The sequence below is a fragment of the Geotrypetes seraphini genome, chromosome 3, assembly GCF_902459505.1.
Source record: "Geotrypetes seraphini chromosome 3, aGeoSer1.1, whole genome shotgun sequence".
Taxonomy (NCBI): domain Eukaryota; kingdom Metazoa; phylum Chordata; class Amphibia; order Gymnophiona; family Dermophiidae; genus Geotrypetes; species Geotrypetes seraphini.
The window spans coordinates 284,578,094-284,595,215 of record NC_047086.1 but is presented as its reverse complement, the minus strand read 5'-3'; the positions used below and the strand labels follow the sequence as shown (position 1 = coordinate 284,595,215).

Here is a 17,122-nt window from a genome sequence, read left to right as displayed (position 1 = left end):
AGCAATGCCTCTGCTGGGTCAGACCTGAGGTCCATCATGCCCAGCAGTCCGCTCACGCGGCGGCCCAACAGGTCCAGGACCTGTGCAGAAAGCCTTTATTTATACCCTTCTATCCTCTTTTCCAGCAGGAAACTGTCCAATCCTTTCTTAAATCCCAGTACCGTACTCTGCCCTATTACATTCTCTGGAAGCGCATTCCAGGTGTCCACCACACGTTGGGTAAAGAAGAACTTCCTAGCATTTGTTTTGAATCTGTCCCCTTTCAACTTTTCCAGATGCCCTCTTGTTCTTTTATTTTTTGAAAGTGTGAAGAATCTGTCCCTCTCTACTCTCTCTATGCCCTTCATGATCTTATAAGTCTCTATCATATCCCCTCTAAGTCTCCTCTTCTCCAGGGAAAAGAGACCCAGTTTCTCCAATCTCTCAGCATATGGAAGGTTTTCCATCCCTTTTATCAGACGTGTCGCTCTCCTCTGAACCCTCTCGAGTATCGCCATATCCTTCTTAAGGTACGGCGACCAATATTGGACGCAGTATTCCAGATGCGGGCGCACCATCGCCCGATACAACGGCAGGATAACTTCTTTCGTCCTGGTTATGATACCCTTCTTGATTATACCTAGCATTCTATTTGCTTTCTTAGCGGCCGCTGCGCACTGTGCCGTCGGCTTCATTGTCATGTCCACCATTACCCCTAAGTCCCTTTCCTGGGTACTCTCATTCAATAACATCCCTCCCATTGTATAGTTGTACCTCAGGTTTCTGCTTCCCACATGCAGTACTTTACATTTCTCAACGTTGAACTTCATCTGCCATCTCGTCGCCCATTCCCCTAGTTTATTCAGGTCCCTTTGCAATTCTTCGCAGTCCTCTTTAGTCCGAGCTCCACTGAATAGTTTGGTGTCGACTGCAAATTTTATTATCTCACACGTCGTCCCTATTTCTAGATCATTTATGAATATATTAAATAGTAGTGGCCCGAGCACCGAGCCCTGCGGAACACCACTTGTGACCCTCTTCCAGTCCGAGTAGTGGCCCTTCACCCCTACCCTCTGTTTCCTACCCGCCAACCAGTTTCTGATCCATCTATGCACATCTCCGTCCACCCCATGGTTCTTCAGTTTCCGGAGTAGACGTTCGTGAGGCACCTTGTCAAAGGCTTTTTGGAAATCTAGGTATACGATGTCTATGGGGTCTCCTTTGTCCGTCTGTTTGTTGATTCCTTCGAAGAAGTGCAATAAGTTAGTTAAGCACGATCTCCCCCTGCAGAAACCATGTTGGCTTGGTATCAGAAGTTCGTTTCTTTCAAAATGTTCATCGATGTTTTCTTTTATCAGCGCTTCTGCCATTTTCCCCGGAACCGAGGTCAGACTCACCGGTCTGTAGTTTCCCGGGTCACCTCTTGATCCCTTTTTGAAGATGGGCGTGACGTTGGCTATCTTCCAATCCTCTGGTATCACACCTGTTTTCAGGGATAGGTTGCAAACTTGCTGCAGTAGTTCCGCTATCTCCTCCTTTAATTCCTTCAGAACCCTTGGATGGATTCCGTCTGGACCCGGGGATTTGTCAGTTTTTAGTTTTTCTATCTGCCTGCGCACATCTTCAAGGCTCACTTCCATGGATGTTAATTTTTCTGCTTGATTTCCATTGAAGAATTGCTCAGGTTCCGGTATGTTGGTTGTGTCTTCGTTCGTAAATACAGACGAAAAGAACATGTTAAGTCTTTCTGCGACTTCTTTCTCCTCCTTCACTACCCCCTTCCTGTCTCCATCATCCAGCGGTCCCACCTCCTCCCTAGCTGGCTGTTTCCCTTTAACATATCTGAAGAATGGTTTGAAATTTTGTGCCTCCCTGGCTAGCCTCTCTTCATACTCTCTTTTGGCTTTTCGAACCACTCGGTGACATTCTTTTTGATACTTCCTGTGCTCCTTCCAGTTCCCCTCAGTTTTGTCCTTTTTCCATTTCCTGAATGAATTTTTCTTATTGCCGACCATGTGCCCAAGGCCCCGCCCCCAGGAGGGACCTAAGGCTCCCGGGCCTATTCTGATTGGCCCAGACGCCTTAGGCCCCACCAATAGGTGGAGCTTTGGGACGGATGGGCCAATCTGGCCTCATTCCGTCGTTGGCTGCCTGCCGGACAGGCGGGTTTGGCTCCCGTCTGTCCGGCCAACTACACAAAGGTACGGGGAAGGGGGGTGGGGGTGTCGTGGGGGTCGGCCAGGGGGGTCGCGGGTCGGCTGGGGGGGCGGTCGGAGGTTCTTGGGGGGGCGGTCGTTGGGAGGAGGGGGGTTTTGTGTCGAGGGCAGGAGGGCCTGGGATCCCTCCTGCCCGTAATGTAGTGCGGGGTGGGGGTAGGGGGTCGCCGTGGCCAGGAGGGTTTGGGCTCCCTCCTGGCTCGAACAACTAGCGGGGGGGGGGGGGGTCGGCAGGGCCAGGAGGACTTGGGCTCCCTCCTGGCCCGATATTGTCGGGGAGTTAGGGAGTCGGCGGGGCAAGAGGGCTTGGGCTCCCTTTTGCCCCGATCGTGTCGGGGAGTCGGGGGGGGGGCAAGAGGGCTTGAGCTCCCTCTTGCCCCGATCGTGTTGGGGTGCCGCGGTTGGCTAGGGCAAGAGGGCTTGAGCTCCCTCTTGCCCCGATCGTGTTGGGGTGCCGCGGTTGGCTAGGGCAAGAGGGCTTGAGCTCCCTCTTGCCCCGATCGTGTCGGGGTGCTGCGGTTGGCTGGGGCAAGAGGGCTTGAGCTCCCTCTTGCCCCGATCGTGTCGGGGAGTCGGGACCGCCAAGAGGAAGCAGCAGGACACCGGTAGGAGCTTCTACATGATGGGGGGATCAGGAGGCTGTAGGGGTGTGTGCGGTCCTTCAGGGTGGGGGTGCGGGTGGGAGTGCGTGCGAGCGGTCCTTCGGGGTGGGGGTGCGTGCGAGCGGTCCTTCGGGGTGGGCGTGCGAGCGGTCCTGCTGGGGGGGGTGAATCGGACGTTGGGGGGGCATCAGGCTTTCAGGGTGGGGACAGGATTTCAAGGGGGAGAGGAGAGTCGGGGCGGGCGAAAGGAGTGTCGGGGTGGCCAGAGGAGAGTCGGGGCGGGCGAAAGGAGAGTCGGGCAGCATGCGCGGTATACGGGTGTGCGCGGTATATAAAAATTTCTGTACAGAAATTTGTGTTTTTCGCGCGCTATACCTGTGTGTGCGTTTTATACGGGTGCGCGTTATCTACGTGAAAATACGGTAGTTTAGAATTTTTATGCTTTCAGGTAGATTTCATGGGACACCAGGCTGCACCGTGGTATAAATTAATATCTAGATTTATGAATAAAACACCAAAAACTGGTCTTCGGGACATTTGGAGCATTGAGATTAAGTATCAAATTAATGCATCTTAATGGCTATGGATTTGGTCTTGGAGGATGAGATGTACAGTGTCTGCATCTATGAGACAAACTTGTTTTTTTCTTTTGCATAGAGCTTTTTGGACAACTGTTCGTTTACAAAAATTAGATAGCTCTAAGTTTAATAGATGTTGGCACTGTCATCGTGAGACTGGGAGATTAGATCATCTTTTATTCTATTGTCCATTCATATTATTATTTTGGAAATCAATTTGGCCTCAAATAAATAGGATATTAGAGAATCCGGTTGCCTTGACATATGATACTATTTTATTTGGCATGACAATGAGAGCACAGAATCAAATTTCGTCAAATAATAATAAACTTTTATTTATATTAACTGGTATAGCCATTCAGCAGATTACATACAATTGGAAAAATTATGACAGATTAAATTACAACTTTGGTGGAATTCTGTATGTCATATTTACAAAATGGAGCGCACAATAGCAACACAGAAAATATATTTTGGTAAATTTCAGAAGATTTTGGGACCATTAACAGACTTTTGTAATGAGTAATAACATTTTCCCAAAGTAAGATATTGAATAGGAGGGGGTGTGGGTGGGTATTATTAATCTTATATGGTGGATGAGTATATCACTATTTTTACTATTTTGGGATGGAATTTTCTGTAACGGGAGTTTCCAAGTTTATTGGTTTTTAATATCCCGACCATCAAACAATTGTCTGGCCGGTTAACAATAAAATTAAAAAAAAAGAATTAAATGTAGTAGTATGTGCAAAAAGATGTCTAAAGTTTAACATAAATGACAAAGACTTGACGTACTGGAGTGTGAGGGCAGTAAGTGAGGAAAGGGAAAAAGTTACATTGTATAGGTGAGAAGGAGAGAGTGGGGGGGAGGATTGAACAAAAAGGAGGGGAGCGTTAAAATAATGGAAGCTTGCTGGCCGAAAGAAGAGAGAGAAGATGCTTTTAGGTTTGATTAAAAGCATCACGAAATAAGAAAGTCTTTAGATTGATCTTGAATTTGACTAGTTGTTGTTCGTCGCGGAGGTGTTGTGGAAGTGAGTTCCATAATGTAGGGGCTGTTATAGCGAAGTTTGTTTTGCGAGTATAATAAGAATCTTTAAGGGATGGAATATAGAGAAGTTTTGGGAGGGGAGGGGATGGGAGGGTTTTCTATTCTAATAATAATTGTTTAGATATTAGATGTATTACATAATATTCAAAATATTGTGGAATATAAGTATGGATTGGAACATTGTATTTGATGTATTATATGAAAGATAATCAAATGTGTATTTATAAGTTCATTTGATTTTTTTTTTGATGCACTTGTTGTTATATGCAAAAATGAATAAAGAATTAAAAAAAAACAAAACCCAAAACATATCTTGATCCAGCTTTTGAATTGAAGCCTTTGAAACAGTCAGATCTACAGTTAAATCCTTCAGCTCTCTGGTATGTTGAATCAATTTACCTTCAATATACTGGAAATTGGGACTAATGGTCTTAGTAAAATTTGCAACCAAATCCCATAATGAATCCAGGGTCACTTGTGCTGGTTTTCCCCATATAGGAAACCTTTGCTGTGTATAAAAATGCTCACCATCAGAGGAAGAAAAGCTTTCCTGGTTTGGTTCTGGTTGGGATCCTTCACCTCAGGTTGCTAGTTCTACCCCGGTTTCTCCTGCAGGTACTCCCTGAACAGAGAGCACTGCTTCCACAGTCTCCATTGGTGTTCTTGCTGCCTCAGGGGAAAGTACCTCCCCCATCTCCGGGATTTCCTCTGCCCCTGGAGAACTGGTGGACCGGGGTCGCGGAGGTGGAGCTCTCACGTCGGGGCTTAAGGTGGTTTCCAGCCCAGGAGAGACAACTCCGGTCTCGCCATATCCGGGTGCTCTCTGCCGATGTGGATAATGCTGCCCCCTGCATCCGCTGCAACAATTCATCGATATTGCCGAGGGAGGGCATATCAAAGCGCCGTGAGGCGCCAGCTTCACTCCTGCCCCTTCTCTTCGGCATTAGAAGAGGAAATCGGGCCACAAAGCCGACGAAACAGAGAAAAGAGGTAAGCAGAGTGGAGCGGTCAGAAGCGTAGCTCTCAGAACGTCTGTACCGCGGCCATCTTGGATCCCACATTCCACTCAGAACATTCATTTTTAAGGTAGCAATCCTCCCCAACCAAGACAGCCACAACCCCTTCTCATCTCTGAAGGTCAGAGTTCACCTGTTGTATAATTCTAGAATATTAAGTTCATATAACCCAGTCAGATCTCTAGGAATTTGAATTCCCAAATTTCAAAAATTTGATTTAGCCAATTTAAAGGGGAAAGAAGCTTAGATTCAGGTCTCCTCCTCTTTAGTTAGTGTTAAATTTAAAAGCTCGAACTTATCTTAAACATGTTGAGTTTAAATCCCAATATATACCAATACTCTCTCTAAAAAAAAAAAAAAACTACTCTCTAATAAAACACAGAGGAATACATTTGGATCTCTGACTGACACACCCCTGGCACTGCCTACTCAAGGGTGTAGGCTGAGTGTCCTTTCCCTGCCTATCGAGAATGTAGGCCAAATGTCCTTTCACAAGGGTGTAGGGCAGAGTGTCTGTTCACCACCTACCATTCTGAGCTCAGAAAAGGTTGCAGGTTTACCAAGGGTTAGGAGAGTTGCCCGAGTTCTTGTTTCTTTCAAACTATGCTCTTTTCTGCTGGAAGTCCATTATCAGCCCACCCCTTTCAGTTCAGAGTAAGGTCCTTCTCAATCCCCCCTCAAAATGTCTCCTAAGGGCTGAGGGGGTCCAAGCTAAAACTCCCTTTCCTATTAGGAGTCCAGTTTAAGGCTTTAGGATCCTTTTTTCTTTATAAATCGCCCCTCTTCTCTGCAATTCACTTGTATTCAAATTAGAATGCAAATCAGTTATTCAAGTCCAATGGCAATGTCATCCAGTCTTCTTTATTATTAGGCAACGCAATACTCTGGGGAAACAGGGGTAGCTGGTTCCTAACACCACCCACCTAGTATTCTACTATGACTAGAACCACCCCAATAGGAACAAGGTTGACCCGGTTACTCCCAGTTTAACCCTGATTACCTATCGCCCATCCTTTAGGGAATCCTTGGGAGGGGTAGAGACTGGTGTATCCCTCCCTCGAGGAACTAGTCTCTCATGTGATGGGACATATACCCCATCACACTGACATATAATAAGAAATCATCAGCAAACAGAGCAACTCTATGGTCCCATCCACCTACCTGAATGCCTCTCAAGTCCAAGTGACCCCTGAATTATGCTGCAAGAGGCTCAATTATGAATATATATTTCTAAATATATATATATATATCCTTGTCATCTGGCTTACTGTTTTTAGTTCTTGGCGAAGCTGCTGATTGAAATTTGTAGATTCCTCTAATCGTGCTTCTAGAGATGCAATTTTTTCTTCTTTTATTTCAAGGGACCTCTTCAAGGCTGACTCTAATTTTGACTCCAAAAACTTGTACCTACTATTCAACAAAATAAAAGAAAAACTAATTTTAATTATTTCTTGTTTGGTAAACATAAAAATGATTCAACCTGCAGTGCAGTGGATAATGAAGTTACTCACCTGTAACAGGTGTTTTCTGAGGAAAGCAGGCAGATATTCTGATGTCAATCATAAGGATATGTACCAAAGTTTATTGTTACTTTAAAAACCTTTAGCACTGCACCTGTGCTTTCCCACCTGATGCTGGCTCATGTGTCCCTCAGTTCCATAAAAGAGCTAAGAACTCTATTAGGGGAGGTGGGAGGGTTGTGAAAATATCTGCTGTCATTGGAGAACACCTGCTACAGGTGAGTAATTTTGCTTTCTCCAAGGACAAGCACACAGCATATTCTCACATATTCTAAGTTGCCAGGCTCATGCCTCTAGGAAGAGGGTTAAAGTTAACTATCATGAGCTTGGTGAAATCCCAAAGGGATGGAGGGAAGGTGGTTTCAAAAGAGAGAATAAATTTCTGAGTACTGTCTGACCAATATGACTATCTCTTCTAGAGTGTTGATCTAAGCAGTAGTGAGAACTGAAAGTATGGATTGAGGACCAAGTGACTTTTTTGCAAATGTCCTCAATAGGTGTAGAGTGAAGATGGGCAATTGAAGTTGCCATAGCTCGCACTTTATGAGCAATGACACAGCCTTCTAAGCTTCAGTCCAGCTCAAGCATAAGCAAAGAAGATATAGTCTGTTAGCTATGTGGATATTGTTCTATTGGTAACAGAAACACCCAGTCTGTTAAGAGTAAAATGAGACAAAAAGCTGAGTTGTAGTTCTATGAGACTTGGTGCAATCCAAGTAGAAAGCAAGGGCTCGTTTACAGTCCAAGATATGGAGAGCTATTTCACCAGGGAGAAAAAGTGGTCTTGGAAAGAAGACTGATAGAACAATGGATTGGTTGAGGTGAAATTCCGAGACAACTTTTGGAAGGAATTTCTGATGAGTTTGAAGTACCACCCTATCATGGTAGAAATCTGGTATATGGTGGATCTGAAACTAGTGCTTAAAGCTCACTAACTCAGCGTGCAGATATAAAAGTTATTAGGAAGACTATTTTCCAGGTAAGATATTTAAGAGTTGAAGTCGAGATTGGTTCAAAAGGAGACTTCATTAGAATGGATAGAACCACACTGAGATCCCAGAGAAGAGTAGGTAGATTTAGATTAGGTTTAGTGTGGTAAAGGCTTTTTATGAATCTGGAAATCAAGGGATGTACAGAGAGGTTTGCTGTCAATGGGGAATGAAATGCACTGATTGCTCTGAGGTGAACTTGGACTAACCATGCTTTAAGATGAAAGAGATAGTCCAAAGACTGATGGCAAAAGACAAGTGAGTGGATGTAGAGCAGGGGTGCCCAAAAGGTCGATCGCGATTGACCAGATCGCAAGGGCAACGTGAGTCGATCGCAGAGCCCATTCCTGGCTCCGCGATTGACTCACATTGCCTTTACATTCTCCCTACTTTACAAGCCTTCCCCTCCCCAACGTCAATTCTGATTGACATCGTAGAGGAAGATCTGGCCCGGAACTTCCTCTCCGACATCAGAATTGATGTCGGGTGGGGGGGGGGGGAAGGCTTTTCGGCCTGGCGAACAGTTGGGAGTGAAGTGCAGGTTGGGAGTGAAGTAATGGGAAGGAATAGAAGGGATGAAGTGAATTAACAGCTGGTACAAAGTATGTTGCTATGAAGAGCCAGACGTGTCTGAAAGTTCTAAAGGGAAGAGTGACAGACTGAAATTGCTCCTGAAATTGCCCGCTTTGTACACAACCACTGGCATATAGTTCAACTTGCTATCCCCACCTTGGTTGAATATCCAATATGTTCGTATCGCCGAGGGAAAAATCTAGGGGAAAGTTTAGGGCACTACATCCTTAGAGATTCTCCTCTTATAAGTAGGGGGAGCCATGAACCTTGTGGCCAATGTCAGTGGTGTCCGTTTGTACTGGCAGGGGAGACCTGGATTCATCCCATTTTAGGTACCAAATACAAAGCTCGACACAACACCAATTGTAATTCTGACTATGTAATATATTTAATCCAGTGCCCATGTCCCAAACTGTATGTGGGCCGGACCACTAGGGCCATTAAGATCCGCCTTACAGAGCACAAATCTAGAGTGAATACTAGCTGTGAAGTTTCTCCTCTAGTTAGACATTGGAAGATATGTAAACATAGTTTGAAGGACTTGAAATGGAGAATACTAGATAAGATCACAGTGGGGTGGGAGGGAGGGAACATTGAGCGCACTCTAAATTTGCGGGAGTTGCGCTGGATGTTCCAGCTTCAAACTATGGCTCCAACCGGGCTAAATGAAGCCTCGGATTGGATGGCCCAAGTGGATTGCTGAGGTTATTAAATAGGGGCTTTTATGGTGAATTTTTTTTGGGATCGTCTGGGTTGCTAGGATACGGAGGGGGGAGGGACTATATATCTCCCTCTGTGAACGCCGCGGCCATCTTGTCGGATAGCCAGTGGCAGAAAATGTACGGTTGAGGACTACCCTTATCTTTTGGTGAGTGAAGATTTAGAATGGTTTAAATGTATTTAACATTATTTAGATGTGTTCACTTATTGCTATGTGTGTTGTTTTTTAGTTCCCCCGACCTTGAAAAAGAATTCCGAAACGCGTCGGGAAGGGGAACCGATAAGGATCTTAAGCTAAGTGAATCACTTTTAATACCTTTTCGATTTATAAGCTATTTAAGCTATACTAAGTTATTTGGGTGTAGAATATATAAAGATGCAAAAAGAAAAAAAGTAGAATTGAAAAAGAAGAGAAAATATATATATCTTCATAAAAGATATTTAGTACTCTCCATGTAAGGGGAATGGTGAAGAATTCCAACACCACTGACTTGTTCTGAGAACAGTGGAATCTGAATTCCCATTGGAGTGTATATGGTATCCTGAGTACAATTATTATTGAGGCTACTATTGTTCCACATTTTGAAGTGAGTCAAAAAAGTTTGGTATATAGAACACAGCCACCTGATTGTCCATGCAGAACAAAATAATTGCATTCTGCAATCTGTTCTAGAAGGTGTGGATTGCTCAAAGTTCCAGCAAATTGATCTGGAGAGCTTGCTCCTGAGACAATCATGCTCCATGAGTACAGAGACTTTTGATGTAAGTTCCCCAGCCTAGCATCTGTGGTGAGCACCTTTTGATGCAGAAGTAGCTGGAAGAGGAAGCCTCTAGAGAGGTTGGATGAAGTGAGCCACCAATGAAGAGTTTGACGAACCTCCGAGGTCACTTGTATCTGTGCAGACAGAGTTTCAAGTTTATTATAAAATTTGATTAATCGCTTATTCAAAATTCTAAGCGATGAACAAATCAATAAAATTACAAAATTGGGGGGACAAACAAAACTAACAAAAAACTGAACCTTACAAAACATACTGGAAGACCTAACTTTACAAACATAATAAAATATGAGGAAAGGAATGGGGAAAGAAATACAATTTGCTTAATAGAAGAAAAGACACTTTATGGTTGAAAACAATAGGAAGGGAAAGAACGAAGAATCTCAAAGAGTCTGTAATCTTGGGGTCACCTTTGACCTCCTTTCTATCCTTCACCACCCAGATACAACATACTGCATAAAAACCTGCCGCTTCTTCCTCTATATTACCAAAATCCCAACCCTTCCTCTCTGAGCACACTACCAAACATTTATCCATGCCCTCATCACCTCGCGTTTAGATTACTGCAACCCGCTACTCTCAGGTCTTCCCCTTAGCCATCTCACTTCACTCCAATCCATCCAGAATTCGGCTGCTTGACTCATATTCCAGGAGAGCCGTCGAGCTGTTGAAAATATTCAAACTATATTAGCATCTCTGGTGAAGGTTCGTACCACCGATACGCCATTGTTATTAATTAATTTAGATGCAGAAAAAGCCTTTGACAGGGTTTGCTGGTCATTTCTGTATGCTGTTTTGGACAAGTATGGGATAATGGGGAGAATTAATGCGGCTATTAGAATCCTCTATGATAGACCTCAGGCGTGACTGCGAATTGATGGCCTGGTTTTGCAAGCCTTTGAGATCAACTGAGGAACCAGGAAGGGTTGTCCCTTATCCCCATTACTTTTTGCTTTGACGCTAGATCACTTGATATGGGAGATAGGGTGGAATCCGGAGATTCATGGGGTTGCACTAGGGGAGAGGATCTTCAAGATTTCCGCGTTCGCTGATGATCTCTTGGTACATATTACATAACCTGTACTGATCGCGGGCAGCAGGCACCGGGAGAAGGTTCAGCCAGGAGAGGAGGTGGTGAGTGAGGCAGGAGGAGGAGAAAGGCGCTAGCAGCGCCAGGAGACACGAGGCAGCTTGCGGGGTCGGCGAGAGTAGCTCTGCCCCCCCACCGCGTCAGCAGCCAGCGACCGGGCTCCTCCATTAAAGGAGGCGAGCCAACAGGCGCTGCACTGCACTGATCGCGGGCAGCAGGCACCGGGAGAAGGTTCAGCCAGGAGAGGAGGTGGTGAGCGAGGCAAGAGGAGGAGAAAGGCGCTAGCAGCGCCAGGAGACACGAGGCAGCTTGCGTGGTCGGCGAGAGTAGCTCCGCCCCACCACCGCGTCAGCAGCCAGCGACCGGGCTCCTCCATTAAAGGAGGCGAGCCAACGGCGCGCAGCGAAGGCGAGCAGCAAAGGCGCTCGCCTTAGCGAGAGCGCCTTTGCGAAGAGCCCATAAGGAGAAGCCTTAAAGGAGAGCCAATTCTAGGACAATAGGACATTAGCGGTCCTCCAGGCACCCTAACCCCAATCTTACATCTTACATCCTACAAGCACCACAATCTTACACCACACATCTTTTACCCTCTAACCGTTCCTCCAAATCATTCACCCTAAGCACTCTACTGCTTAGACCTCTCTGACATCCTAAATTTCACTCTATCCATCAGACGCCCTACCCTAACATACTATCTCTATCTCTCTCTCATCTACTATCTTTCACTTGTTCTCTCTCACATACTCATTGACATTAATCAATCTTTCTCATTTACTCATTTGCAGGCAGATCACACACATTACCTAAGTAATGTGAGGCTGAAGCAGACAGGAGCGCAGGTGGTTTTCTCATCGATCCTCCCAGTTAGAGGCAAGGGAAGAGCCAGAGATGAACGTATCCTGAGGACGAACGAGTGGCTACAGGGATGGTGCCGGGATATGAACTTCGGATTCCTAAACCATGGGGAAGCGCTACAAGGACTTCAGGGACCAGACGGACTCCATCTGACCAGTAGGGGTAAGAACGTCTTCGGACACCGACTAGCCCGCCTGCTTCACAGGGCTTTAAACTAGGTAAGTTGGGGGAGGGTACCCATTCACATATTAGTGCAGAAAGGAATTATCCTGATGAGGTGAGTCGAAACTACGCTTCCATGTCCAAGGTAAGTACCCACATTGCAAACAGTTCTTTGGGAGTCACACAGACTCGGGTAGGATACGCCTCACAGGGACTTAGCAAACACAAGATATGGAGGGCCATGTAAGTCAATGCACACAGTTTAGGTAACAAAATTCTAGAATTGGAGGCTGAAATAAGGAATGCCGACCTAGATGTGGTGGCAATATCTGAAACTTGGTTCACGGACTCACATGGGTGGGATATGGCTATACCGGGCTACAATCTACTTCGTCAGGACAGAGAGGGCAGGTTAGGAGGGGGGGGTAGCGTTATACATTAAAGAGGACATCAAAACCACCAGGATCACAGATGTCAAGTACACCGGGGAGTCCCTCTGGGTAAACCTGGCAAGAGGCAGAGAAAAATGCCTGTATCTAGGTGTGGTTTACAGACCCCCAAGACAACTGGAAGACATGGACGCAGAATTAATTGAAGACATAGAGAATATCACTCTACGAGGAGAAGCTGTACTGCTAGGGGACTTCAATATGCCTGATGCAGACTGGAACTCATTTTCAGCGACAACCAGCGGTAGCAGGAGGCTCTTAACCTCCATAAAGGGAGCATGTCTCAAACAAATGGTAACGGAGCCCACTAGGGCCCAGGCGATCCTCGACCTGGTACTCACCAACGGAGAAAGCGTTTCAGAGGTCTCAGTAGGAGATACGCTAGCCTCCAGCGACCACAATATAGTATGGTTCAACCTTAGGAAAGGCTTCCCTAGATCAAACACGAAAACAAAGGTACTCAATTTCCGGGGCACAGACTTCGCACGCATGGGAGATTTCGTCCATCAGACGCTGCAGGACCAAGCGGAGACCGATGATGTAGAAGCTAAGTGGTTAACACTGAAATCAACCATACATGAAGCAACTAGCCGCTTCATAAAATCAGTAAATAAACGACAAAGAAACAATAAACCCCAATGGTTCACCGTGGAGATCTCGCACCTCATTAAGGAGAAGAAAAAAGCGTTTCTCTCCTACAAGCGCACGGAGAAAAGAGAGGCAAAAGTAGAATATAGGACCAGGTCTACAGCGGTCAAAATGGCAGTTAGGGAGGCAAAACTTCGAGTGGAAGAAATTCTGGCAAAAAACATTAAAAAGGGGGACAAATCCTTCTTCAGGTATATTAGTGACAGAAAAAGGAACACAGGCGGGATAGTACGCCTTAGAAGACCGGACGGAAGTTACGTGGAAGCAGATTCCGATAAAGCCGAACTACTGAATGAATACTTCTGCTCAGTCTTCACCTGTGAGGCACCGGGACACGGTCCCCAGTTGAAGGCAACACAAAGCACAGAAGACCCGTTTCAGAATTTTGAGTTCACACCAGGTGAAGTTTACAGTGAACTGGCAAGACTCAAGGTGAACAAAGCCATAGGACCAGACAATTTGCACCCAAGAATGCTCAGAGAATTGAGCGATGTCCTGGCAAAACCGTTGGCTGAGCTATTCAATCTCTCCCTAAGTAAGGGGAAAGTTCCCCTGGACTGGAAATTAGCTAATGTCGTTCCTCTGCATAAAAAGGGTTGCAGGGCAGAGGCTGCGAATTATAGACCGGTGAGTCTCACATCAATAGTGTGCAAACTCATGGAAACACTAATTAAAGCAAATTGGACACGATCTTGAATGAAGGGAATCTTCGGGATCCCAGTCAGCATGGATTCACCAAGGGTAGGTCCTGCCAATCCAATCTCATCAGCTTCTTTGACTGGGTAACAAGAAAGTTGGACTTGGGAGAGTCTTTGGAAGTCGTGTACCTGGACTTCAGGAAAGCTTTTGACAGTGTCCCACACCGCAGGCTGCTAAACAAGATGGAATCGATGGGGTTAGGAGAGACACTAACTGCATGGGTCAATGATTGGCTGAGTGGCAGACTTCAGAGGGTGGTGGTTAATGGTACCCTCTCTAAAACATCGGAGGTGACCAGTGGAGTGCCGCAGGGCTCGGTCCTGGGTCCACTCCTTTTCAACATATTCATAGGGGATCTGACTCAAGGGCTTCAAGGTAAAATAACACTATTCGCCGATGACGCCAAACTATGTAATATAGGAAGTGAATGCAGTTTACAGAATTATATGGCGCAGGACCTGCTTACATTGGAAAGTTGGTCCTCAACCTGGCAGCTAGGCTTCAATGCTAAGAAATGTAAGGTCATGCACCTCAGAAGCGGAAATCCATGCAGGACGTACTTCTTGAACGGAGAAACTTTAACTAGGACTTCAGCAGAACGAGATTTAGGAGTAATCATCAGTGCAGACATGAAAACTGCCAATCAAGTGGAGAAGGCTTCATCTAAGGCAAGGCAGATATTGGGTTGTATCAATAGAAGTTTCGTCAGCCGAAAGCCTGAAGTCATAATGCCGTTGTACAGGGCCATGGTGAGACCTCATCTGGAGTACTGTGTGCAATTCTGGAGGCCACATTACAGTAAAGATGTGCGCAGAATTGAATCGGTTTAACGGATGGCCACCAGGATGATCTCGGGGCTCAAGGGTCTCTCGTACGAAGAGAGACTGAACAAATTGCAGCTCTACACTCTTGAGGAACGTAGGAAGAGGGGAGACATGATCGAAACATGTAAGTACCTCACGGGACGTGTCGAAGTGGAAGATGATATTTTCTTTCTCAAGGGACCCTCGGCCACAAGAGGGCACCCGCTCAAACTCAGCGGCGGAAAATTTCATGGCGACACCAGAAAGTATTTCTTCACAGAGAGAGTGGTTGATCATTGGAACAAGCTTCCAGTGCAGGTGATCGAGGCAGACAGCGTGCCAGACTTTAAGAATAAATGGGATACCCATGTGGGATCCCTACAAGGGTCAAGATAAGGAAATTGGGTCATTAGGGCATAGACAGGGGGTGGGTAAGCAGACTTGATGGGCTGTAGCCCTTTTCTGCCGTCATCTTCTATGTTTCTATGTTTAAGTATGGCAGGCCGCACAAGAAGTGTGAAGACTACAAGCAAGATTGCCATTCCCTACACAGAGGTGATCCGGGAGGTGACCTCAGCCTACACACAGACGGAGGAGAACGTAATACCGGGGAAGGAGGTCTCCGTGCAGACTGAGGCCATCCCGCGGGAGTTCAATACAGCCTCTACACAAACAGAGGAGGTCGTCCAACAGGAAGATGTCATCATGCAGGAATTACAGAGCCTCAGGGAGGAGGTGAAACGCCTGAGAGACATTAGAGATGACGAGGCCTACATCGATGGATTAGTGCAGGAGCTGTCCCACATCACCGAACAGACCCGTGACAGGTCTCTCACTGAGACACCAGGGCCGTCGACGCTGAGTCCAACTGTCGGAATCCAGGAGATGGCTGGAGACACTGACTCCTGGCAGTTAGTGACCTCCTCCACAGGTAAACGTAGGAGAACCCCCCCCATCTACAATTTCTTCACCTTCTTATTCTTTCTCTTACCAGGGTAGCTCCACTTCGACTCCACAACTCAACCTGAAGAACAGATTCCAGGTCTTGCAAGAAGGGACTATCGACGTGAAGCAGGAAGAGCCTACCGACGTTCAACAAACGACCCCATCTCCGGCCACAACAGATCGACCCCCCCAAAAGAAGCGCAGAGTAATAGTCATCGGGGATTCCATGCTGAGAGGCACCAAGGGACCAATTTGCAGACCGAATATGCAGTCAAGGGAGGTCTGCTGCCTGCCAGGAGCCAGAATACGGGATGTGACCGCCAGACTTGATAGGCTTCTCAGCCCCCGGGACCACTTTCCCATGCTGCTCATCCACGTCGGAACTAATGACACTGCCAGGAACGTGCCGGAGGACATAGCCAGAGACTTCGGAGCTCTGGGAGAAAAGCTGAAGCAGACAGGAGCACAGGTAGTATTCTCTTCTATTCTTCCTGTTAGGGGCAAGGGAAGGGACAGAGACGAACGCATCCTGAAGACAAACGAATGGCTACAACGATGGTGCCGAGAATTGAACTTCGGATTCCTACATCATGGAGAGGCACTACAGGGACTCCAGGGGACCAGACGGACTTCACCTGACCAGCAGAGGTAAGAACGTCTTCGGACACCGTTTAGCCCGCCTACTTCGGAGGGCTTTAAACTAGGTAAGTCAGGGGAGGGTACCCACTTATATACCAGTGCAGTAAGAAACAATCCTGATGTGGTGATCCAAAACTGTGCTTCTAAGTCCGAGGTAAGTACCCTCACTGCTAAAGGTTCACTAGGAAACACTTTGAGTCAGATAGGAATCTCTGTACAGGGGTTTAACAAACGCACAGAGTGGAGAGCTATGTATGTCAACGCACATAGTTTAGGGAATAAATTTCTAGAACTGGAAACAGAAATTGTGAATGCCGACCTAGATGTGGTGGCAATATCAGAAACATGGTTCACGGACTCCCATGGGTGGGATACAACTATACCAGGATACAACCTGCTTCGACAAGACAGGAAGGGTAAGCTAGGAGGAGGGGTAGCAATTTACATCAAAGAGAACATCAAGATAACCAGAATCACAGATGTTAAGTACACCGGGGAATCCATCTGGGTCAACCTGGCCAGAGGTGGAGAAAAGTGCTTGTACCTTGGTGTGGTATACAGACCTCCAAGACAAACAGAGGACAAGGATAACGAATTGATTGAAGACATTGAAAATATTATTCTACGGGGGGACACTGTTCTGCTAGGGGACTTCAACATGCCCGATGTAGACTGGAACACACTCTCAGCGACAACTTGTGGTAGCAGGAGGATTTTGACGTCCATGATGGGAGTACAGCTCAAACAAATGGTACTAGAGCCCACTAGGGCCGAGGCCATCCTAGACCTCGTACTTACAAATGGCGAGA

The 17,122-nt window shown here is 46.4% G+C and overlaps 1 protein-coding gene across 4 annotated transcripts in view; it reads right to left on the bottom strand.

Annotated features, from left to right (window-relative positions):
* CCDC88A (coiled-coil domain containing 88A) overlaps positions 1 to 17,122 on the bottom strand; it is a 612,058-nt gene that overhangs the window by 277,218 nt on the left and 317,718 nt on the right. For all 4 annotated transcript variants that reach the window (XM_033936818.1, XM_033936819.1, XM_033936822.1 and 1 more), the window contains one exon: positions 6,711 to 6,852. In XM_033936818.1, the coding sequence (XP_033792709.1) occupies positions 6,711 to 6,852 (142 nt within the window). The remainder of the gene's footprint in view (positions 1 to 6,710; positions 6,853 to 17,122) is intronic.